Source organism: Podarcis erhardii, assembly GCF_964252035.2.
Source record: "Podarcis erhardii genome assembly, chromosome: 15".
Classification (NCBI taxonomy): domain Eukaryota; kingdom Metazoa; phylum Chordata; class Lepidosauria; order Squamata; family Lacertidae; genus Podarcis; species Podarcis erhardii.
Window position 1 is genome coordinate 12211526 of NC_138505.1, and position 23664 is coordinate 12235189.

Here is a 23664-nt window from a genome sequence, read left to right on the forward strand (position 1 = left end):
CCCCAGTCTACATCATGCCTTAAAGTCTCGGGATCGCCCTTTAGAGGACTGACAAAAAGGGCGTATTTCTTCACACTGTTAACCTCTGGAACCTCCTGTCACTAGCTAGGACAGCTTGTGGGAGGAAAGGAGGAGACAAGCCCATGAAATATGGGTCTGTTGCTAATCCCCTAGAACTCATAGTTGCTAGCCTGGACAGCTCTGAAAAGGAGACACATTCGCAGAGAACGGGTCTGCTGTTAGCCTCTGGAACTCCCTGCCACTAGTTTGAACCCCTTTTGGAAAAAGGAAGCGGTGACAAATTCAGCAGCAGGGTAATTGTGCTGCTGACTAATCACAAAGTGGGGAGGGGACTTGGGGTCTAGTCGTCGCCCTCTGCTGCTCAAGGCAGGATCTGTGATGCAGGATGCGGTGACAGCATCGCTGACCAGGTGGCCATCCAGCTTCTGCATTGATAGCGCCCCCAGTGGTGGCTGGTGCCCATCAAGCCAGACTTGATCCCCTGGGAACTGTAGTTTGTTAAGGATGCTGAGAAAGATAGTTCTGTGAGGAGTAAACTACCTGTGATTCTTTTTGGGGGGGGGGGGTTACTTTACATATGCTTTAAATTTATGATGTGCATGCAGTTCAAGACCTCTAGTTTAAGGGCACTCCAAAACCACCTGCTTCCAAAACCACCGGAAGCAGGAAACATTGAATTGTAGAGTTGCAAGGGACACTGAGGATCATGTAGTTCAAACCTCTGCAATGCAGGAATATGCAACTGTCCCATGTGGGGAATCGGACCTGCAACCTTGTTGTTATCAGCGCCATGCTCTAACCAACTGAGAGGCAGATCAGATAAGGACTATTGCCTTCATGCCTTGCTGGGCGCATCTGGGTACAGAACACTCCATTAAACGCAGCATTGGTCCAATCCAGGAGATGCCAGTGCTTAGAAAGGGAGAACAGTTCCCTCTTTTCTCCTGTCCCCCAATACAGGCAGAATTTAAAACACATTCTTTCACTCAAAGAATCATGTGAGCCGTAGTTTAACCCTCTCAGAACTAAAATTCCCAGCACCCTTAACAAACTACAGTTCCCAAGATTCTTTGGAGGAAGCCATGTGCTTTAACTGTATGGTGTGTGCACAGCCTAAGTCTAATATCTCCCCAACCCTTTAAATGAGCAGAAACGTGATATTTCTTAACCTTAAAAATATTGACCCAAACAACATAGCATTGAGCAGTCTTGTCAATAAACGTTACTCTGATTTAAAGAATACAGCAAGGGAACTGCGGCGTTTAAAAACAAGATTGTTCCTGGTCAGAGAACAAAACTTAAAATCCCCCCCCCCCAAACTGAGGACAGACTCACCCTTATAATCAGTGCCAGATTTACGTATAAACTAAACAAGCTATAGCTTAGGGCCCCACTCTCTTGGGGCCCCCAATTTTTTTTTAAGAAAAACAAAACCTGGATGTACATTTCCAAAATATAAGATAAAATAAAATAAAACCTACATACAGCAACAGTGTTTTGTGTTGTGTAGGTTCCTATTTGTTATGTGCAAATGGCTTTAGATACCTATTAGGTCCATAAATTACCATATAGCATATGTTTAACACAAAAAAGCAGTGACAGTTTGTTGCTGACAAAGGACAGCTGGACATATAAAGGGCCCCATTACCTTCAGTAGCTTAGGGCCTCATCAAACCTAAATCCGGCCTGCTTATAATGGTTCCTTCCCTGGTTCTTCTAGTTTAGGGGCTTGAGGTATCCCATAATCTCTTTGCTCAGCTTGTTTCCAGCACCTAGGCTGGGTGGAAGAGTAGAAAACAAAGCACCCACTCTCCAACAATTCACCCCAGGCTATGCTACCCCACTCAGACTCCACACTTCCCACTTCTGTGTGTGCAGCTGACTGGGAAAGGATACGGTATGTTCCAGCCCCTTCTAAAATTTCCCAACAGAAGCAACCAATGTGCTGTACAGTACTTCAACTCTTCCTCTTCCCCTGCAATAAACCTTGATTTCAAACCTGGAGCAATAAAGTAACACCCCAAATATTGAGTGTTGCAGTCCTGTGCCACTTAACTTGGGAGTAAGTAAGACACATAGAACCCAACAAAACTTAACTTGCGAGTGCACAGATAAAAAGCTTTGAGACTTTGGGAAATGTTAGGTTGCAGTTGTTGTTTTTTTAATGGCTGAGTGCAAGAACTGCAGAAGCTGACACTTCCTATTAATGCACACTCATTTTCTAGCTATATTGCAGATCTTAAGCTCTCCCCCCTTCCAAACGGCTGTTTGCAAAACTGCAAATCTTACTCCTGATCTATACATGGACACTGTATTAGTTAAGAGTTCTTAAAAAGGAGGAAAGAACGAAATATTGTATTCACAAAACATCAAAAGTCACAGATCCCCCATCCTGCTTGTCTCATACCACCCCCCCACCGGGTCCTGTACTGAGGTCCTCATTCCCTCTCACTCATTGCTGCTACCCAAAGAAGGGTCAAAGATGGACCGGCAAAATCAGAAAATGCAGAGCTGGAACAGATCAGGGCAGCTCTCCCAAAACTTAGTGCATTTGCAAACTCAGCCCCAGGGTGAAGGTGTCTGCCAGGTCGGAGGACAGAGAGAGACTCCACCGATCTGTATCTGGGGCATGTTTTCTTTCATAGTGGAGAAAATTTCACAGTGATGGGTGCAAGGGGTGGGGGAGCCCTATGATTTCTCCCCATTCTTCCCAGTGCCCTCCCCCCCACGGCATTATACACTCACCTTCAAGGCCACCGATTGTAGTCCTGACATGGTCGCTACACAACTGGGTTGGTCCTTTTATTGCAGAGATTTTTTTGGGGGGGTGTTTCTGTAGCAGCTGGTAGCCCTTCCCAGCACTGCGCTGAGGGTGATGTCTGCGGTGCAGTGGGCCCCCTGCCAACCCCCAAGATCCCAAGGATGGCTCCAATTAAACTGAAGACAATTCAATTATACGCTACCCTCTCTCCAAGACCCAACTCCCCAGGCACATCCAACCAACCACAGATGGATGCAAAGTGCTTGTGTGGAGTTTGCCAGGGACAAGCACCTCCCCACACCTTTTGGGCAGCTCTCTGTTCCCCAGATCTACCTCTCCCATAGTATATATTGGAATGGGGGGGGGGTTGTCACTGAAACCAGGGGAAGGCTGCTTGGTAAGGGCAGTGTACCGGCCACTAGTTGTTGATCAAAGAAACGGGATTATGTATTTCTAGAGGGGGCAGCAGAAAACAGACTCTCCACTGCCGTTCCTGGAAAAGAGGGATTTGTCTATCCTGCCCGAAGAAGTGCTCTGTGCAATAGAGCTTGCTAGGGCAGGCCCACCCTTGGCACAGCGCCGTAAAATAACAGAACCACAGAATTGCAGAGTTGGAAGGGTCCTCCAACCCCCTGTAATGCAGAAATCAGGGTTCGGACCCCAAACCCTGAGATTAAGAACCTTGTGCTCTACCAACTGCATATCTTTGAGGCATATGGCCACAGGTGTTGCACTCCATTTTTCCTTCACACAACATTTATACACCCATTGCTGATAACATAGAGCACCTCTGCTATACAGTGGCACCTCGGGTTAAGTACTTAATTCGTTCCAGAGGTCCGTACTTAACCTGAAACTGTTTTTAACCTGAAGCACCACTTTAGCTAATGGGGCCTCCTGCTGCTGCTGCGCCACTGCTGCGCAATTTTTGTTCTCATCCTGAAGCAAAGTTCTTAACCCGAGGTACTATTTCTGGGTTAGCAGAGTCTGTAGCCTGAAGCATATGTAACCTGAAGCGTATGTAACCCAAGGTTACATACATCCCTTACTCTGTACATCCCTTACTCCCATCTCACCATCGCTCTTACATACCTACTCCAGATATCGCTCATTTGCACCCATACAAAACAGGAAGGGCGGCAGCTCAAGGGTAGAGCATCTGCCTTGCATGACGAAGGTCCCAGGTTCAGTCCCCAAAGTGCCCAGGCAGGGCCATAAAAGACCCCAGTCTGAAACATGGGAGAGAGATGCTGCCAGTCAGTTTAGAGAGTGCTGAACTCAATGGACCAGTGGTGACCAGGTTGTAGCCCACTAGGACTGGTAGGGTGGAAGACTGGGAGCTCAACAGCAGGTGGCGCCAGAGCCTACGATGAGCAGGCCCACCCCCTGCTTGGTTGGAAGTGAAGAGGGCGGGCAGGTGGGAGCTGATTGCAGGCTTAGGTTGATGTCTAGTTAAAATATGGAATCCCTTCCCAGTTGTTGGGAATCACAGGAGAGGAGAGCTGATGTTGCACTCAGGCCCTGCTTGCAGGCTTGGTACTGGGGCATCTGTTTGGCCACTGTGAGAACAGGATGCTGGACTAGATGGGCCTTTGGCCTGATCCAGCTGCCAGGCTCTTATTACGTCCTTATGAGTAACAGTGAGGGAATGCACTTCGGTTTCCTGAAGGAATCTAGTTGGCCGCTGTGAGAACAGGATGCTGGACTCTACAGGCCCTTGGTTGTGTCCAAGTAAGTCCTACTCAGAGTAGCCCCATTGAAATCAATGCCCACGACTAACTTAAACCCATTGATTCCAGCAGGTCTGCCCTGAGTAGGCCTTCATGGGATGCCACCACATTTCAGATGAAGATGTGTGTGGAAAGAAATCAGCGTCATGTATTCACAATCTCCACGTGTTGTTGTTCTTTAATCACTATATGGTGTTTCTCCTTTGCTCCCCTCTAGTTAGTTATTTATCCTCCTGAGGACTTCAAGGTGGCATGTGTGGTTCTCCCACGCACACAACCTGCCCTTGAGGTAGGTTAGGTTCAGCGACTGAGGCTCTGTGTACCATACATGTAAAGCAGCATGGCTTCCTCCCCCAAAGCATCCTGGGGACTGTAGTTTGCCCCTCACAGAGCGATCCTTCCCAGAACCCTGCAATTTATATCCCTGTACAGTACACTTCTGGCGTCAGGCATGCAACTATCTTTTAACATTTATTTTTAAAGCACTTGCACTCGCACCCATGCACTTGCTGTCTCTCACACAAAAAATTCCTCTCCCCTCTTTTCAAATCCTCTTTGCCAGTTTCAACACACATGCTTTATGTGTGTGTGTGAGAGCACGCATGTGCATTGATTATGTTTTCATTTCACAACATGCGCACACACATATTTGTAGTGTCCCATCCCACTGGTTTCTCCTTACATACACAAATCAACCATGCATGTAAACACACATGCACTGATACAGGTTCATCACCCTCCCTGCTCATCTCATCTCATCTCTCTCTCTCTCTCTCTCTCTCTCTCACACACACACACACACACACACCACGCTCACACCTGCCCTGCTTCAAGCACACAGGCTGTTTGTCTTGCACTCTCACTTTCCCCTAGTGTGTCCCTCCCACGCACACGCTTGCACTGCCCCAGACGCTGTTAAAGGTTCACTATTTCCGACACTTCCTCTCTCACACTCACACACTTGTGCTGCCCCCCCCCCCGCGCTCCTTTCCCGCCTGCCTCTTTCTCACCCCCCAACCCCTACCCTGCTCCAAGCCCCCAACTTTGCTGACTCAGCCTATGTCAGCCTTGCGCTGCTGCTGCTGCTGCCTCTCCCGCGCGCTCCCTCGCCACCCTGTTTCCACAAGGCACCCCCTTGGCATGTGGCTCCTCTTTCCCGGAAAAAAGAGGGGGGCGCAAGCATTGCATACGTACCTGGAAGCCGGCAGCCCCACGAAAAGCGACAGGACTCGACTTGCTCCCCCAGTAAACAACATGCTTCGCAACGGCGGCGCCTCGCTCACACACACTTCCCCGCTGCCTCGCCCGCTGCCCAGCCTCTCGTTCGCTTTCTTTTTCCGCCTGCGCTGCTTTGCAAAAGCAGGAGAATCCACTCCAGCAGCACAAACCATCCCTGCTTCTGCTTACACACACACACACAGACACAGCTTCCAGACAATGCACTGGACAGCAGCCTCGCCTCCCCACGCACCCCAGGCCTCCCTTTCCCTGCCAAGTGCTAGGGTGCCAGGTGCCAGGGGGGGTTGGGGGGGGTTCAGCGTTCAGCCCTGGGACCCGCCCGAGCATCCCTGCAGTTACTCACTCTCGCTCTCTGCAGCAGCAGCAGCAGCAACAGCAGCTCCTCCTCCTCCCTTCCCGATGCTGAGGCTGCCGGCTTGCCCCGGGCAGGTGAAGCCTCCCCGCTCCACCCCACCGCCAGCCTGCCCCACCTTCACTCACGGCTCGCCCACCCACCCACCTCCTCCGTGCCCAGGCGGTGCCACTCCGCCACCAGACAGATGGAGCCCCAGCGTAGCCCGGGGAGACGCAGGCGAGGTGCCGTGGGTGGGTGTTAACCCTTTGGGGGTGGGAAATAGAGCAGGGAGGGAGGGGGTGGTTTGGGGGCAGAGGTTTTCAGGAGGCGAGAGCTGGCTTGCCTGGGGAAACCAGGTGTTCATTGCTAAAGATTTATCATCAAGATAGACACACACCTATTCGCAAAGCATTGTGAATAATTGAAAGTGGCAAATTCCAACACCCCCACCTCAAAACCATTTAGGGAATCAAATAGTTTGCTTTTTGGAGAAAAAGGTGGGACAATCTTAATGGGAGGAAACAAACACCTTTTTATCAGCCCCCTTGGGATGCAGGGTGCCTCAACAGACGTGCCACACTTTTTCTATCTTCTACAGGTTTTTATTTTTCATTGTATTGTTTTACCACTTGGGTGGTTGCTGCTCTGGGCTACTTTGGGAGGAAAGACAGGATAGAAAATAAAATAAATGGGTGGCTTTTTTGCAGTGGGGGGGGGGGAGAGAAAGAGGTGCAGGCACTCTTATCTTGACAAAAGTGCCAGCAAAGATTTTTTAAAAAGTGACACCACAAGAAAGTAATTAATAATAATAGTAATATAATGACGTCTGCTAGCTTCCTTTTTATTTTGCACTGTCCAGATTTCTCCCATAGCGTTACATTTATTCTAGGTTTGCTGAATTGCTGCCTTTCAGAATTTACTGCTAGTTTTTAAACTTGATTTCTCTGCAACACCTGAGGGTATTTTGATATTTGTCGTAAGCTGCTTTGGGCACCATGGTGTGGAGGTGGTATATAAATGAGCTTAGTGACTCAATCCATCACAGGTAAAAACAACCCTGTGTGTACATAGGGTGCAAAGGAGCATCCTTTGTGGAGACAGGCTAAGGGTGCTTGATGATGGTATAGCCAGTTAATATTTTGGGTGACTAAATGTGATGAATCTTTCTGAGTCTGCATCTGTAGCAGTCATTTTTAGATTTAAAAAAAATTATTTATGTGCCTGCCCCCCCTCCCAAGTCTCTTTTGGGAAGAAGGGCAGGATATATATTTAAATATTGTTTTAATTACTACTACTACACTTTCCTACCCTAAAACTAAGTAGAAAAAAAGAGGGGGTCACATCTACAGCACACATTTAAAGCACATTTAAAACACACTGCTTCCCCCAAAGAGCTCTGGGAAGTGTAATCATCCACTCACATAGCTACAATTTCCAGCGCCTTTCACAAACAACAGTTCCCAGGTGAAGTTACAGGGAACCAGGCAGAGGGCCTTCCCGTTAGTGGCGCCCTCCCTGTGGAACACCCTCCCATCAGATGTCACACAGATAAACAACTACGATTTTTTCTGAAGACATATGAATGCAGCCCTGTAATCTGGTAGTTTTTAATGTCTGATGTTTTATTGTGTTGCTTACATTTTGCTGGAAACCGCCCAGAGTGGCTGGAGCAACCCAGTCAGATGGGTGGCATAAAAATAATAAAATTATTATTATTACCACTACCCTGCTAAATGCAATGTCAGAGTGGTTCAAGAAGACTGAAATCTCTCCCCCCCGCCCACCGCCATTTCATACTGAGGAATCTAAGACAGAGTGGGGTGTGTGGTTTATTTTATTATTGATTAACTGATTGGAAACTGCCTTTCTGCCAAGGCACCCGAGGTGGTTCACAGTTTAGACACCAGAAGAAACACACAATATGGAATGAAGACAGACTGGCAGAGTCCACTCATGTCAGCGGGTTGCTGGTGGTCTGTGTGCTCCCTGGCTTGGGCTCCCCTTGCTTCTTTCTGACCTCAAGGCATGCAAGTCTCCAGCAGCCCCCAGTGAAGGTAGAGGAGCAGCAGGAGGAACCATCATCACTCAGCAGTAGAGCCCCTGCTTTGCTTGCAGAAGGTCCCAGGTTTGATTCTTGGCATTGCCTGATGAATCAGGGGAGGCTTTTGAAGGCCACGTTATCTTCTGGGGCAACCTTGGGTGGTGGGATACTGGTGGTGGGCAGAGCAACAGAGCAGCCAGCATTCTCTGTGGCAGCACCTTCAGCGTAGAGCTTCCATCATATGCTGTAGACACGCCTCTTTACCCTGGCCATTAATTTCAGCAAGTCTACTCCTGAGTTGGGCTAGCTCTGGATACAACCCCGTGTTTTGGATCTGCTCATTCCCTGCCACCGCAAATTATTTTAACTGATTTTAAATCTTGTTGCTATCCTGGGACCTTATGGACAAGGGTGGGTAAGAAATCCAGTAATTATTATCATCTTGTTATTAATAATAAAGCTGTAGATTCTCACCCTTTCCACAAACATATAAATATCTCCCCTTCTGAAACCTGTGTTTGTGTGTAATATTCATGTACAGTATAGTGATTCTATACAGTATAGTGATCAACAACCTTGATGGCAGAAAGTGAGGAGGAATTAAATAACCTTTTAATGAGGGTGACAGAGGAGAGCGCAAAATATGATCTGAAGCTCAACATCAAAAAAAGAAGATCATGGCCACTGGGCCCATGACCTCCTGGCAAACAGAAGGGGAAGAAATGGAGGTAGTGAAAGATTTTACTTTCTTGGGCTCCATGATCACTGCAGATGGTGACAGCAGTCACGAAATTAAAAGACGCCTTCTTCTTGGGAGAAAAGCAATGACAAACCTAGACAGCATCTTAAAAAGCAGAGACATCACCTTGCCAACAAAGATCTGTATAGTTAAAGCTATGGTTTTCCCAGTAGTGATGTGTGGAAGTGAGAGCTGGACCATAAAGAAGGTTGATCGACGAAGAATTGATGCTTTTGAATTATGGTGTTGGAGGAGACTCTTGAGAGTCCCATGGACTGCAAGAAGATCAAACCTCTCCATTCTTAAGGAAATCAGCCCTGAGTGCTCACTGGAAGGACAGATCGTGAAGCTGAGGCTCCAATACTTTGGCCACCTCATGAGAAGAGAAGACTCCCTGGAAAAGACCCTGATGTTGGGAAAGATGGAGGGCACAAGGAGAAAGGGACGACAGAGGACGAGATGGTTGGACAGTGTTCTCGAAGCTACCAGCATGAGTTTGACCAAACAGCGGGAGGCAGTGGAAGACAGGAGTACCTGGCGTGCTCTGGTCCATGGGGTCACGATACTGCTTAGGATGGCTTTGTTCTTTGCCTATTGAGTAGCTTCAGAATCCTTATCCTTTTTTTGCACTTGGCTTTGGGGGCAAAACCATCTTGGCTGTCTCAAGTGGCAAACGCTCCTGGCTTGCCAGCATCCACATAGCATGTATGTGCAGTGTAAGCCCATCACTTGCAGTTATCTGAAAAACTGGTTGCAGACATCTGTGCTGCTCCATGTTGATTTTGCCACATCTTCCATCATTCACATTGCTCCAATAACAAAACAAAAAAACCCGCTTTTAAACAGCACAGTTCTCCTGGCAAGGTGGGGGTCTCTGGACTGTCCTGTTTATTGCTGATCAGAAAGCAGCAACAGCCCCTGCTCTCCCAGGTAAAAAAAATAAATGTGGAGGGCAGGAAACCAACTGCAGCCATGTGTTCCATACTCTTTGCTACTGGTTACTCACTCGGAGCTATGGAGTCTGTGATTGGCTGTCAGATAGGAATGGCCACTGTGGAAAGATGGTCTCCTCCAATGATGGGCGAGGGGTGGTATAAATCCAGGAGGGATGAGATTGCGCCTTTTCTTCTAGTCTCTTCCAGTGGATGCTCCTCAAATACTCTTCCTCATTTCCAAAAAGTCCTCTGGGTATCAGAAGGATGCAGGAGGGGGAGGGTGGGGGTGGGGGGAGGATGAAAAGACTGAAAATACTTTCCCCCCTTCGGCTTAGAATGCCTGTAAGGAACATCATCTTTTCAGAAACTGACAGAGCGTGGCAGCCAGGGAACCGAAAAGGAGACTCTAGTGCACAGTGGCAGATATCCTCAGCCCATCTCCTTTCAGATCAGGAACGAAAGAAGCCCACAGCAGGGGTTTCCCACAGAGACACTCATCTTTTGGTGGCTGGTGCAGAAATATTGGCGCAGGTGGAAAAGGCCAGGTACAATATGGAGAGAATGATAACCTGTGCTGAGACAATGGGGGGGGGGGTAGGGAGGAAGGGAAAAAAATGTTATACTAAAAGAGGGAGGAAGTTGCATTGCCAGTATGCAGTGCGGGAGAAGACTTGGGGTTGTCTGCTCAGATTGGCAGTTTTGTCTCCAGGGTTTTGTCTTCTCCATCCATTTTAAGACCTAAGACCCTTTTAAATTGGAGATGTCTGGCATGCTCAGCCACTGAACTATCGTTTCTTTCCCTTTCCCCCCACTCTGTTTTCACTTGAACAGAATGCTTAATGGGTATAACAGCAGTGGGGGGGGACCCCCATCGTCAACTGACATTACAGACAAAGGAGCCATCGGTTTGTGCATTTTAAATTAAACAGGTAAGTTAATGTGTAAGCCCTCCAAACGTCCAAATAGGCATCCACATGAAATTGAAATATGGTATACAGTGGTACCTCGGGTTACATACGCTTCAGGTTACATACGCTTCAGGTTACAGACTCCGCTAACCCAGAAATAGTGCTTCAAGTTAAAAACTTTGCTTCAGGATAGGAACAGAAATCGTGCTCTGGTGGCGTGGCGGCAGCAGGAGGCCCCATTAGCTAAAGTGGTGCTTCAGGTTAAGAACAGTTTCAGGTTAAGAACGGACCTCTGGAACGAATTAAATACTTAACCTGAGGTACCACTGCATGCTCAAATGTAGGCAGGACAAGAGGTTAGTTAATGAAAAGAGTGATTATTATTAGAAATATGGAGAACTGTTATACAGGTGATATAATGAAATTCAGATAGAGGGGATTCGAGGAAGTCAGTTATCAAAGTAATGAAATTATGGATGTGAAGTAATAATCATCTTTTGAGTCCCCCCCCCTTTTTATTGTATGTTTTGTAATGTGTTTTTCCTGTGATAATTGTGAAAATCAATAAAAAAAATTGGGGGGGGGAAATGTAGGCAGGACAGCGAGGTCCTCAGACAGTCATAATACTGTGTAGGGTTGGAAGGGACACCTAGTGCGGGAATCACAGCTAGAGAAACGCTGACAGGTGGCCACCTGAACTCTGTTTGGAAACCTCCAGTGAAGAACTGGTTGTGGTTCTCTCCTCTGGAGCAGCAGAAAGCAGGCTTGCTCCAACTTCCATGTGACAGCCCTTTAGATATTTGAAGATGGTAACAGACGGTCGATATTTATCCTACTAGGGGTTGCAAAATCCTTTTTATTGTGTGTGTGTGTTCTCCTGCCACTAATCCCCCATATGTCAGGCATATAATTTATTATTGCATTAAAATGCAAACAGGACTTCCACACCCGGCTCAAAACTGCACCTGACACCAGGATCTCTCACCTGCTAGGCTGTTCTCAGACACCCGTCCCCTCCTCTGCCTCAGGGGAATCCTCTTCTGGTTCTGCTCGCGGTGCCAGCTGGGCAACAGGGGCACTTCCCAAAATGCCCCGGCGGAGAACGTATGGGCAAGAGGGACCAGATGGGATGTCAGCAAAACCTGTGGGGAGAAACAAGGCCAGATCTGCTAAAGTGGACACAGTAGTGGGGGTGTCCTTTCTGCTATGTTTTCAAGTTGAAAAGAATCTCCTTTCACTTGAAAGGTTTGCATGCAAACTATCATATGCACCCCCCCTAAAATAGTACCATCCCATGCTCTTCAATGCACTTTCCCGTTAAACAAACATTTTATATACATTCTAACCGTATTTCTGACTGCATTTTTGTTCTGCTCCATTCATTACGTCATAGTTGTGGCACCAGCTAGGCTTGGCTTCCAATGCAGTGGAACTGGTTGTGCTACCTTAAATCCGCCTCTGATTTAAAGCACTTATACTGTTTTAACAGCTACAGGCTCCCCCAAAGAATTATGGGAGCTGTTGCTTGTTAAGGGTGCTGAGAGGTATTAGGAGACTACTAACTCCCCTCACAGGACGCGGGTGGTGCTGTGGGTTAAACCACAGAGCCTAGGACTTGCAGATCAGAAGATCGGCAGTTTGAATCCCCGTGACGGTGAGCTCCCGTTGCTTGGTCCCTGCTCCTGCCAACCTAGCAGTTCAAAAGCACGTCAAAGTGCAAGTAGATAAATAGGTACCGCTCCGGCGGGAAGGTAAACGGCGTTTCCGTGCGCTGCTCTGGTTTGCCAGAAGCAGTTTGGTCATCCTGGCCACATGACCCGGAAGCTGCCTGTGGACAAATGCCGGCTCCCTCGGCCAATAAAGCGAGATGAGCGCCGCAACCCCAGAGTCAGTCATGACTGGACCCAATGGTCAGGGGTCCTCTTTACTCTTTTTAAATCCCCTCACAAAGCTGCCATTCTCAGAGTGGTGTAACAATCCATCTCTCTTCACTGGGAACTCTCAGAATTCTGTGTCTGTGAGGGGAATAGAGAGGCCTCCTAAAAAAGCTCTCAGCACTTTCAGCAAACTACAGTTCCCATGATTCTTTGTGGGGAGACATGGCTGTTTAAAGTGGCATCATAGTGCTTTAAATGTGGTGTAATTGGGCCAGTCTGGTACAAAAAGCCTCCTCCAACCCTCCTCAAAGGGCCAATGGCAGCTCAGAACAGGACTTGGGGTCAGATGTCCAGGGCCTCACTGAGCAGATAAACAAGGGGGCCCCTCCGAGAGTAGCCAGGCTTGCTGCTAACCTTGTTTAAAGTTATATATATATCCATCAAAAAGGGGTTTCCACCGTAAGCCCATTAAGTCCAGACTCTAAACTCACCTCATGGCCTTGTGGTGCTTCCTTTTTCTCTTCCCCTCCCCAATTCCCCACATACCTTTCATGACCACCTCAGGGAGCCCGTAGGGTTCATACTGAGTGTCATCAAAGGCCACAGAGACACGTTCCCTGCGCCGATGGCCACACTCTGGTCCCTCAGTTTGGGTCTGGACATTTCGTCGGCTCCCCTGAGACAAGGGCTCTCTCTTCTGGGAAGCTTCGGGAACTGCAAGACACAGAGACCTTGCATTAGGGTACATATACACCAGATATTTAAAGCACCCTACCCAACCGTCCTGGGAGTTGTAGTTTGCCCCTCACAGTTACAGTTCCCAGCACCCTTAGCAAACTGGGGTTATTGGGGCAGCTGTGTGTTCTAAATGTAAGGTGTGCTTGCAACCTAAGGACAGTGCAATGACAAAAGAAGAGATGTCCAGTTTCCTCCATGACTTTCCTGTGCTAAAAGGAAAAACATTGCCATTTCAAAAAAAAAGGGAAATATTTGGCTCCATGTTCCTCCAAGGAATCCTGGGAAATGTAGTTTGTTATGGGTGCTGAGAGCTGAGAACCCTAGTCCCCTCACAGAGCCACGATTCCCAGAGTTGCCTGGGAACACTCTGAGAACTGTAGCTCTGAAGAGAATAGTCTCTCAGCACCCTTAACAACAGGATTTTTTTGGGGGGGGGGCGAGCCATGGCTGTTTAAAGTGAAATCATTGCACTTTAAATGTATGCTGCTGGTGATTTCCCAGTGCACAAAACAAGGTACAGTGGTACCTTGGGTTACAGACACTTCAGGTTACAGACTCCGCTAACCCAGAAATATTACCTCGGGTTAAGAACTTTGCTTCAGGATGAGAACAGAAATCATGCAGTGGCAGTGCAGCAGCAGCAGCAGGAGGTCCCATTAGCTAAAGTGGTACCTCAGGTTAAGAACAGTTTCAGGTCAAGAACGGACCTCCAGAACAAATTAAGTTCTTAACCTAAGGTACCACTATATTCCTCTTCTCTTCCTCCCCGTTTGGATTTTCTCCCCCTATATTCTATGCCCTTACCATCTGCCGTCTCGGCTGCTTCTCTGCCGTTTCCCGAGCCAACCAGTTCAAAGGGGCCAGTGGTGTCCTCCTCTCCTCTTTTCTGATGCCAGGCCTCCCAGGTAGCCAGCTCCTTGCGCAGGACCAGGTTTTCCTGCTGAAGCTGGGCAAGAGAGGCCTCCAGCTGCAGACAGAGAGTCACCCATGAAAACAGACACCGCTAAGAGCTCGCCCACACTTCCGCTTGCCCCCTGCTTGATTTGCACTTTCTAGATGTGGGACAGAGCCATTTTCCTCTTGCCCTGATCCTTTCCTAGGGGAAACCCAAGCTTTTGTGCTAAATTGGAGCAAACATCAATCCAGAGAAAACCAGAACTGCAGCTCGCTCTGATTGAGAGCCTAAGAGCGATTTTCCCCAGGGGAAAGCAGTACAACAAGTTGGATAGCCTGAGGACTAATCTCAAAAGGCTGCTTACGAAAGATCAGCCCAGACACCTGACAAAAGGAATTTTCTGCTTAGCACCCCCTTCCCCCCAATATATATATATAGTCATCACTCTCTCTTTCTTGAAATAGTGTAAGCCTCGGATCTGGCTTTTTTTCCTTCTCCCTCCGAATTCCTTTTCCTTTTGTGCAGTGTCTTTTATATTGCAAACCACAGGCAGGTACCGATAGCATCAATGACCTTTGTAAGCTGGTCCAGGGGTCTTTTGTTTTGGCGGAAGCGTGGGACAAAGGTGTTTTCAACAATTAAAATCCATAAAAGATTCCTAGCATGCCTCAAGGAGAATAAACATACTTGTTCCTGGACTCCCGGCTGCACCTGCTTCTCTTCAGGCAGACCAGCATCCGCAATGCTCAACATGCCTCCCTGCAGCTGGGCCGACACCAGAGGGACCTCCGAGGTCTCGCTGCCTCCGCGCACCTCCAAGGTATTTGAGGGGCTTTCTGCATGGTGCCCCTCCGCCTCCCTCTGCCCCAGCAGAGCCCGCAGCCTCTGGCCCTCGGCGTCCGCCATTTCCAAGGCTTTCTTGGTCTCCTCCAGCTCCTGGCGGAGGCTCCTCATCAGCTGCTCCTTCTCCTCGGCGTCCGCCAGCAGCTCCTCCACGTGGCGGCTCTGGGTCTCCATGGCTCGCGCCAACCGCTCCGTCTGCCTCCCCAACGTGGCCTGCAGGACCTGGAGTTTTTCCTGGGCCAAGATGGCTTGGGCTTCGGCTTGGGCCTTGCCGGAGGCCAAGTCCAGGAGGTCCTCCTGCAAACCTTCCATGTTCACCTCCGGGTCAGGGGTACTGTCTCCTTGGCCCTCTGCCTCAGTTTCCCCGTGGGCCTGCCGTGTGGCTGGCGCATCTTCTCCTGGTTCAGACCTCTCTATGTCCGAAGTCAGCTCCTTCCCCAGCTGTGCCGCAGCCTCGGGTTCAACCGCCCCTCCATCCTCCTCAACCTCTTCTACCACAACCTCTTCTGCCACAGAGACTTCCCCGCCAGCCGCCATCACTGAGGCCTGAGGTCCTTTGCTCCTGGGGGCCTGGCAATCCCCATGGATCTCTGGGGAGTCCTTTGTCTTTTGCCAGGCTGCCGCTCCCACCAGTGGGCCCAACTGCCTCTCCTGGGCCCAGGCCCGGCTTTTCTCTTGCTGCCAGCAAGCCTCAAGGAGGGTTTTGCGTTGGCTCTCCGAGGCATCCAGGCGCCGCCTCAACGTCAAAACCTCGGTTCGGAGGGCCTGTAGTTCCTCCCGGCCCCGCTCCGTACTCTGGGCCCGGGAGCTCGGTGAGGGAAAGCCTGAGGAAAGAGATGGCAGAGAAGAGAAGGCCTGAGAACAGTGATATGTTGTAGTTAAAAGATGTAAAATCACAATTTGCACTGTGGTGGTTATTCAGGTCTTACATTTTAAGTGCAGACTTCCAAAGCATCATGGGAATCGTAGTTTGCCCCTGTATGGAGCTATGGTTCCCAGCACCCAGCACTACAGTTCTCAGGGTTTGGGGAGGGGGAGCTGCGTGCTTCAAATGTGCTTTGAAAGAAGCCCCAATTAAAACAAAAATTGAACTGCACACGACAGATTGCTAGTGCTGGTGGGTGTGTGGAGAGAAAAAGCAGCAAGCAAAATTTCAGCGGGTCTACTCTGAAATGGTCATATGTAGCAGAATCAGGAGTCAGGATCTGGAGGCAAAAATATTATGTTCTACCATTCTGTGTATAAATCTTGCTTGCAATGCTCCCTTGTATTAAAAAATATATATTATGGATTGGGGAGGAATTCAACGTAGTGCTAAGGAGATCACTCCATCAGCAAAAGCATTTCGGCTTGCCTGGTGGAAGGATCTGCCCTCTCGCCCCCCCCCACCATTCGGTGGGGGGTCTCCCAACCCCCAAAGACTTGGGGGACAGGGGGGGCAGAGGAGGGAACCAATGGGGAGAGCCCCATGGCACTAGCGGAAGCCCTTGTGCAAGCTTTCACTAGTGGGACGCATTCATTGAATCCAGCCCCATATATTTCTTTTAAAGAAACATATAATTTAAAAAATCCTCCATTCTCCAATTCTTTACACCTGGACAAACAGGGAAAAAAATGATTTAATTAGAGTTCCTGGAAGTTCAGATGCAAGCTTCTGAATATGAATGCACAACATTTCAATTACATATTTTTAATTACTAGGTATTACACTTATAAATAGCCACACAGACACGGCACTCACCTCTGACACTATCCATCAAAAGAAAAAAATATTTCTGTTCCTCCCCACTCAAGCGGAGTTCAAACACACTTAGTGGGGGAACCAGTTCACCGTTTTGTCATCCATTAACTACGGTAAGTAGCCTTAACTCATCCAAATTTAGGATTGAGGTTACAGCCCTAGTTTAAAGGGCTACTGCTCCTTTATAACTAGTACATAAAATCTGGAGCAGGAGTGTGGTGCAGTGGTTAGGGTGCTGGACTAGGACCTGGGAGACCAGGGTTCAAATCCTGCCACCCAGTAATGAAAGCTCACGGGGGGGGGGGGGCTGTCACAGTCTCTCAGTCTAGCCTAACTCACAGAGTTGTTGTGAAATGGGGAGTGAGAAGAACCATGAACTCTTGAGCTCTTAGGAGAAAAAACTGGAGTATCACTATAACAAGGAATGAACACATGAAAGAAAAGCACAGCTAACAGAGTTTTAAAGAAAAATAAAAATCTTCTTGGTTTATTAACCTGCAAACTTGTTCCCTTGGTAGCAAGGTATTACCCTACAACTGAAAAATGCCATAATACAGCAAGCAAAATAGGGTGGAATCCAAATAAGTTCTGCTTGTAGTAAATTTTATTTAAATGAATGGGCCTAAATTAGCCATGTCTATTAATTTCAACAGTCTCCTCTGAGTATGACACTGGATAAAACCCATACACCTACATGAAAGCTACATATCATACAAAATATAATTATTCCATATATATCATAAAGGTATGCAATATATGAAATACTATACATAACATACAAAATATAATTACAATATGCAAACACATTTCTATAGAACCATGACCAGGGATAAATATAACAAGGACTGAAGGCTTGTGATTCTTGCAAAGACAAAAACAAATGCAGACTGCTCTTTATATTGCTGCCATCTAACACAAACACACACAAAAACATGTGCAGAGTCTCACCTTTCAATTTGGTGTGAGCTCCCCTTTTCTCAACTGGCTGCTCCAAGCGGGAGGAGCTTATGCTACGACGGCTGCCACTAGAGGGCATCTTTTCTGTCCCAAGCAGGCCCTGTTTTGAAAGTGGGTGTTAAGAACAGAGAGGTCAGGGGCACAAGGCAGAATGCCAGTTTCCCCACCCATGTCAGTCCAACAGCTGCCTCGATGCCCCCACTGCAAAAGAGAGAGTTGGCAAAAGAAAGGAGTCTGGGTTGTTGTTTTCTTGGAGATTATTATTCTGGTCTTCCCATTTTTTTCTGGTCGTGGCCTTTTCCTTCGTTGCAAATATCGTGGCAGGAGAGCTGAGTTAAAACAACTCAAAGAGTACTTTATTAATTTTATGGTAAAATGCCATTCCAATAAAACCTGCAGAGTGTTGTTCCATGCTTACATCAGATACATGTAACACCCTAGTGGTCCCGGGCCCTAAGGAAGTTAGATTGGCTTCAACCAGAGCCAGGGCCTTTTCAACTCTGGCTCCAGCCTGGTGGAACGCTCTGCCTCATGAGACCAGGGCCCTGCAGGATCTGATTTCTTTCCGCAGGGCCTGTAAGACAGAGTTGTTCTGCCTGGCCTTTGGCTTGGAGCCAATTTGATTCCCTCCCTCTCTTTCTTTTTTTCTTTCCTTCTCCTCCTGCGTTGGGGCTATTTTAATGTTTTATTTTATTTTATTTTATTTTATTTTAATGTATTTTTATTTTGTTTTTAAGTTGTAATCATTCAACTTGTTTTTATTATTGCTTGTAAGCCGCTCTGAGCCCGGCCTTGGCTAGGGAGGGCGGGGTATAAATAAAATATTATTATTATTATTATTATTATTATTATTGGGGGAAAATAGTGCGGACACTGTCAAATCACTGAACCATTTAATACATTGCTAAGCGGGTGGTGCTGTGAGTTAAACCACAGAGCCTAGGGCTTGCTGATCAGAAGGTTGGCGGTTCGAATCCCTGTGACGGGGTGAGCTCCCGTTGCTCGGTCCCTGCTCCTGCCAACCTAGCAGGTTGAAAGCACGTCAAAGTGCAAGTAGATAAATAGGTACCGCTCCGGCGGGAAGGTAAACGGCGTTTCCGTGCGCTGCTCTGGTTCACCAGAAGCGGCTTAGTCATGCTGGCCACATGACCTGGAAGCTGTACGCCGGCTCCCTCAGCCAAAAAAGCGAGATGAGCGCCGCGACCCCAGAGTCGGCCATGACTGGACATAATGTTCAGGGGTCCCTTTACCTTTTTAAGGCTGCAGCTATTCATGATTCTCTATAAGGAAGCACAAGTGTCTGCAGGTCTGACATTAACCCCATTCTCTTTACCTAACTCCAACTCTCAATGGCCTCAATTGTCGGTGCAAAGGCTTCTGGGATTGCACTTGCAAAGGCTCCTGGGATTGCACCATTTCTGCCATTTCCGCACTCTTTTAGGGCCGCTCTTGCCCCTTTCTGTGCCACTTCCAGGTTTGCAGCGATGTGCCCATGCGCGGTTGCCTGTGCCTTGAATGCATGTAAATGAGTAGTGGCCCGTACATTTTTTAAAAATTCAAAAACATGGAGAAGCGGCAGTTGAGTGGCAGAACACCTGCTCTGCATGCAGAAGGTTCCTGCTTCAATCGCAGTTTAAAGAAGTCTTAAAGGGAATTCTCTCAGCCAGAGGACCTTAGACAGCCACGACCAGGAACTTAAAAAGAGAAACAAGAGTGTGAAACCGCCGAGTCATAACTTATCCAGGAGCCCATCTAGAAGAGCGTCCTGGTCACACAGTGGCCCGTCAGATGCCTATGGGAAACCAGCAAGCAGGATTTGAGCACAAGAGAACTCTCCCTTCTTGTGGTTTCCAGCAACTGGTATTCAGAAGCCCTGCTGGCTCCAGCTGTAGAGGCAGAGCAGTATCCTGCTACAAGTCTCCATTAACTTAGCGACATTTCAGTGATGGCGTCATCATCAATCGCGGCTGAGTCCCAGTGCTCTTTTTGCACCAATGGACTCTTTGTACTGCAGTTCTGCCTGAGCTCCCTGTTTGAAAGCAGCCCATAGCACATGCGTATGGTTTACATTATGTACTGTATTATATTATATTGTTATGAGTTTGGGTGAGGAGGGAAAAGGCTCTGTGCAATACCTTTCTAACCCCTGGATCCAGCAAGCGTTAAAACATAAGCCAGGTTAGCTGCCTGTGTTGAGTAGGATTTTCTGGATTTTCAAAGGCAGAATTGACGTCCAGGGGGAATTTCCAAAATGTGGTGCTGGATCTTAGACAAGTCAATCGAAAAATCGTGGGTGTTTTTTTGTTTGTTTGTTTTTTTGTAAAAGTGCTCGACAACTTTCAGGGTGTCCTGGTCTTTACTTTTTGAAATATGGCACCCCTAGTGTTGAGGCAATAGCCTGGGAGATGGGCCATTAAGGAAAACAAAGGAAAGTGACTCCGCCGCACAAGACAGCAAATTCATAGTTAGTTAGAAGAAGGACGAAGCCAGAATTAGAGTTTAGTCGCAGTGATGTCACCTGGAAGTAAAGCAGCAAGCCGGAGTGAGTTTGAGAGCTGTGATTGATTTCTGCTTGAATCCAAGGCTGCAGCTATGAGCCTATGAGCTATGAAGCAAGACCCTATTGGAGTGTAAATGCTGTAAAACGCTCCACTGTAGGCTCGGATTGCATATATATGGAAATAAACCATACATCATAAGGACACCACGGTCTCCGCTGTGCCTCATTTCCAAAAGGAAACAGGAATCCCTGGTAAGTGCCTCAAACTCCTGAAACGCTCAGAGATTGGGGGGGGGGGCATGCAACAATATGTTAGGAAGATTAGCCCACCTTTTGCTGGTGCCTGCTTTGGCGCAGGTCTGCCACATCCACCGATGGCCGCCTCCCTCTGCTTTCCAGGGGGCTGCTCTGGAACAGAAGAAAAAGAAAGGAACTCCAATCCATTAGAGGGAGGCAATAAATGTCAACCGTTGCGCCGCTACTTGAAACGTCCTCACCTGAGCAATAGCCCAGTGGCCACTGGAAGAGAAGGATGCTGAAATAAATGGGCCGTTGGCCTGAACCAGCAGCCAGACTCTTATGTTATTAAGAGGGGATAGCACCCTATGTGTTATTGTATTATGGGCTATGCTACAGCCATGAGGGGAAAGGCAGAGGTGTCTAGGCCCCAAATCTACACATCTATCTATCCACCCTGTTGCCAGGCAGTTGAAGAATTATCACAATTCAAGGGCACAGCACAGGACCATTTTGAGGAGAGCGAGGAGCAAGGCTGGTGAGGGGTGTCCTCTGGGAGGGGGCCTGGGCTGCGGAAAGCCATGAGGACCGCATAGGGAGGCCTGGAGGTCCCACACGCCCTAGCCAGCCAAAGAGGCAGGAATTGTGAAGCCCTGCTGGTTCCCCTGGTGTTGCAGCCAACGGAGAGGCTGGTTCGGACCGCTCTGCAGTCAGCATCTTGCATAAAAGTGCCTGTCGTCGTCCCCCGCCCCGCCCCCTGCAACCTCCAGCGCTGCCAAGACTCCCTTGACCTGTTCCCGAGAAGAAGCTTGTAAAAAGGCACTCGGCTGATGAGCCGCAGCCTTGTAAAACTCTCCACCGGCAGATTGGGGGCCGGCTGGGAGATGGGAAACATTGGCTACTACCTTCAGTAGCGTTTCCTGTGAAGAAACACAGGCGATAATTAATGGTGCTAATAATTGCGCCCGGCCAACCGACGAGGACACGGGGCCTCGTAAAACATGTCAGGTGGTGCATGATGAAGGGGGGGGGGGAATACCCAACCAGCAAAGTTGCTTCGTCATGGTTTTGCGCAGAGCTGAGGCCAGGATTTAGGGGGTGGTTGCGGATCCCCTTTCTCTCTCTCACCAACAGTAGCTGGTGCCCATTTGAACCGGTAGGGCAGAAGGCAGGGAGCCCACCAGTAGGTGGCGCCAGAGCCAATGGCAGGCAGAGCCAACTAAAGCTAGTTTGGTCCCCCATCCACCTTCCTGCTGAGTTCTACAAGGGGCAATGCTGAGACCAAGGAGGAGGACTCTGGCAGGCAGGGCCACCACCTGGACTGGCTGTAAGAAAGAAGGCAGGCAGGTGGGGGCTGCTTGAGGGCAGGCCGAGGTTGGTGAGGTTGTTCCCCATTGCCCTGATGAACTTCATGATGTGGGTTTGTTTATCTTTTTACAAGGCAGGGGAAGCCTCATTTAAAAGAGAGTACAGTGGTTTGGGGATCATTTCCATCCTTTCCTTTTGCAAATTCATAATTACAGTTCTCCCGTGCTACCCCAGCCAGGGGCAATAGATGCACCCTATCTGCGGCAGTTGGGGGGGGGGGGAGCTAACACTTTGCAGGCAAGCCTCTTTCTGGAAAGCAGGTAGTGGAGCTCAAAGCCCCTCCAACAAGCTGGAAGCCTGTGCTGGGCCCAGGGGTTAACCCAAGCAATGCGGTCCAGGTCCGGTCCCGAATCCAAGGAGTCCGCTAGGAGTCAGTCCGACAGGGCCAAGGCAGGAAACCAGGCTAGGTCAGGCAGGTTCTAGCAAGCAGCAATGTTGCTCCTGCAACCTGGGGCGGGGTCCAACAGCCTTTTATCTTTGTCGGGGTAACGGCTGGTCCTGATCCCCCGGTGACTCACCTCCCTGTCTCACCCGAAGGCGAGCACTCCTCCTGCGAGTACTCAGGTCTCTCCTTCTCTCAGACCTGAGTCTCTGCAGCTCGGAAGATGTCAGTGGGTTACTAGACCCAGGGGCCGCCTCAGCCTCCCCTGACCCAACCGGTAGTGGAGCAGCTGTAAGTGATGGCCCAGCTGAAGGCAACAAGATAATCCCCGCATCTGGAGCCAGGACAGGCTCAGGCCCCTGACTCGGCCCAGCTGGTGCTTGTTCCAGGGGAACCTGTGCAGACTGGGGCTCTTCAGAACCAGACCCCAGACTTGGTCCAGATGCCGCCTGAGGTAAAGGATCCAGTGCGGACTGAGACTCCTCTGGTTCCGAGTCCGAGCCCGAGTCCCAGGCCATCACAAAGCCTGGACTCCTAAGTGTCACAGGACAGGCAGGTAGGGGCACAGGAGCTGTTTAGGAATTGAAGAGTCGAAGTAGGGAGGGCAAGGCCTGGATTCAAATCAGCCCAGATCCCCACTCAACCATTACAGCTCCTGCTAGAGCAAGGATTGCAATCACTCTTCCTCTATTTGGAATATTAATAGCCCTCCTCACAGGGTTGCTTGTGGAGACAAATGAGGCCATTACGGTGAGGCACATGCCCCCCGCACAGTTAAAAAGAGAAATTAACAGTGCCCCTCGGAGAGGACAAGAGGATGCCTTATCGCTTTTGGAACCATGCAGGTTTAATGTCTTTATGTACCCCTCCCACAAAAAGCTCGGCCTAATAATAGTATTTCTTAAAAGGAGCCATGCAGATGCGTGCATAAATTTGGTTGGGATTAGATACTTATAAGGACGTGGGTGGCGCTGTGGGTTAAACCACAGAACCTAGGACTTGCCGATCAGAAGGTCGGCGGTTCGAATCCCTGTGGCGGGGTGAGCTCCCGTTGCTTGGTCCCTGCTCCTGCCAACCTAGCAGTTCGAAAGCACGTCAAAGTGCAAGTAGATAAATAGGTACCGCTCTGGCGGGAAGGGAAACGGCGTTTCCGTGTGCTGCTCTGGTTCACCAGAAGCGGCTTAGTCATGCTGGCCACATGACCCAGAAGCTGTACGCCGGCTCCCTCGGCCAATAAGGCGAGATGAGCGCCGCAACCCCAGAGTCGGCCACGACTGGACCTAATGGTCAAGGGTCCCTTTACCCTTTACCTAGATACTTATAGGCTGCAATCACCCACCCCCTGCCCTTTCTCCCACTGCTGCCCTCTCTGTGTGGATGTGGCAAATTTGGCCTTCCAGTTTGTTCCACAATATGGC

General features: G+C 48.9%; 1 protein-coding gene across 6 annotated transcripts in view; it reads right to left on the reverse strand.

Moving 5' to 3' along the window:
- LOC309329834 (uncharacterized protein) overlaps nucleotides 1-23664 on the reverse strand; it is a 129955-nt gene that overhangs the window by 98154 nt on the left and 8137 nt on the right. For 3 of the 6 annotated variants that reach the window (XR_014151224.1, XR_014151226.1, XR_014151227.1), the window contains exons 7-13: nucleotides 20590-20667; nucleotides 17751-17859; nucleotides 14906-15885; nucleotides 14128-14290; nucleotides 13132-13299; nucleotides 11694-11850; nucleotides 9427-10369 (exon numbers count right to left, since the gene is read on the reverse strand). Coding sequence is in view for 2 of the 6 variants with exons in the window: in XM_081840920.1 (XP_081697046.1) it covers nucleotides 11708-11850; nucleotides 13132-13299; nucleotides 14128-14290; nucleotides 14906-15885; nucleotides 17751-17859; nucleotides 20590-20667 (1641 nt within the window). In the remaining 4 variants the exon portion in view is untranslated. Of the gene's footprint in view, nucleotides 1-7686; nucleotides 8280-9426; nucleotides 10375-11693; nucleotides 11851-13131; nucleotides 13300-14127; nucleotides 14291-14905; nucleotides 15886-17750; nucleotides 17860-20589; nucleotides 20668-23664 lie in introns of those variants that run through there. The other 3 variants (XR_014151225.1, XM_081840920.1, XM_081840921.1) reach the window with 3 other exon arrangements.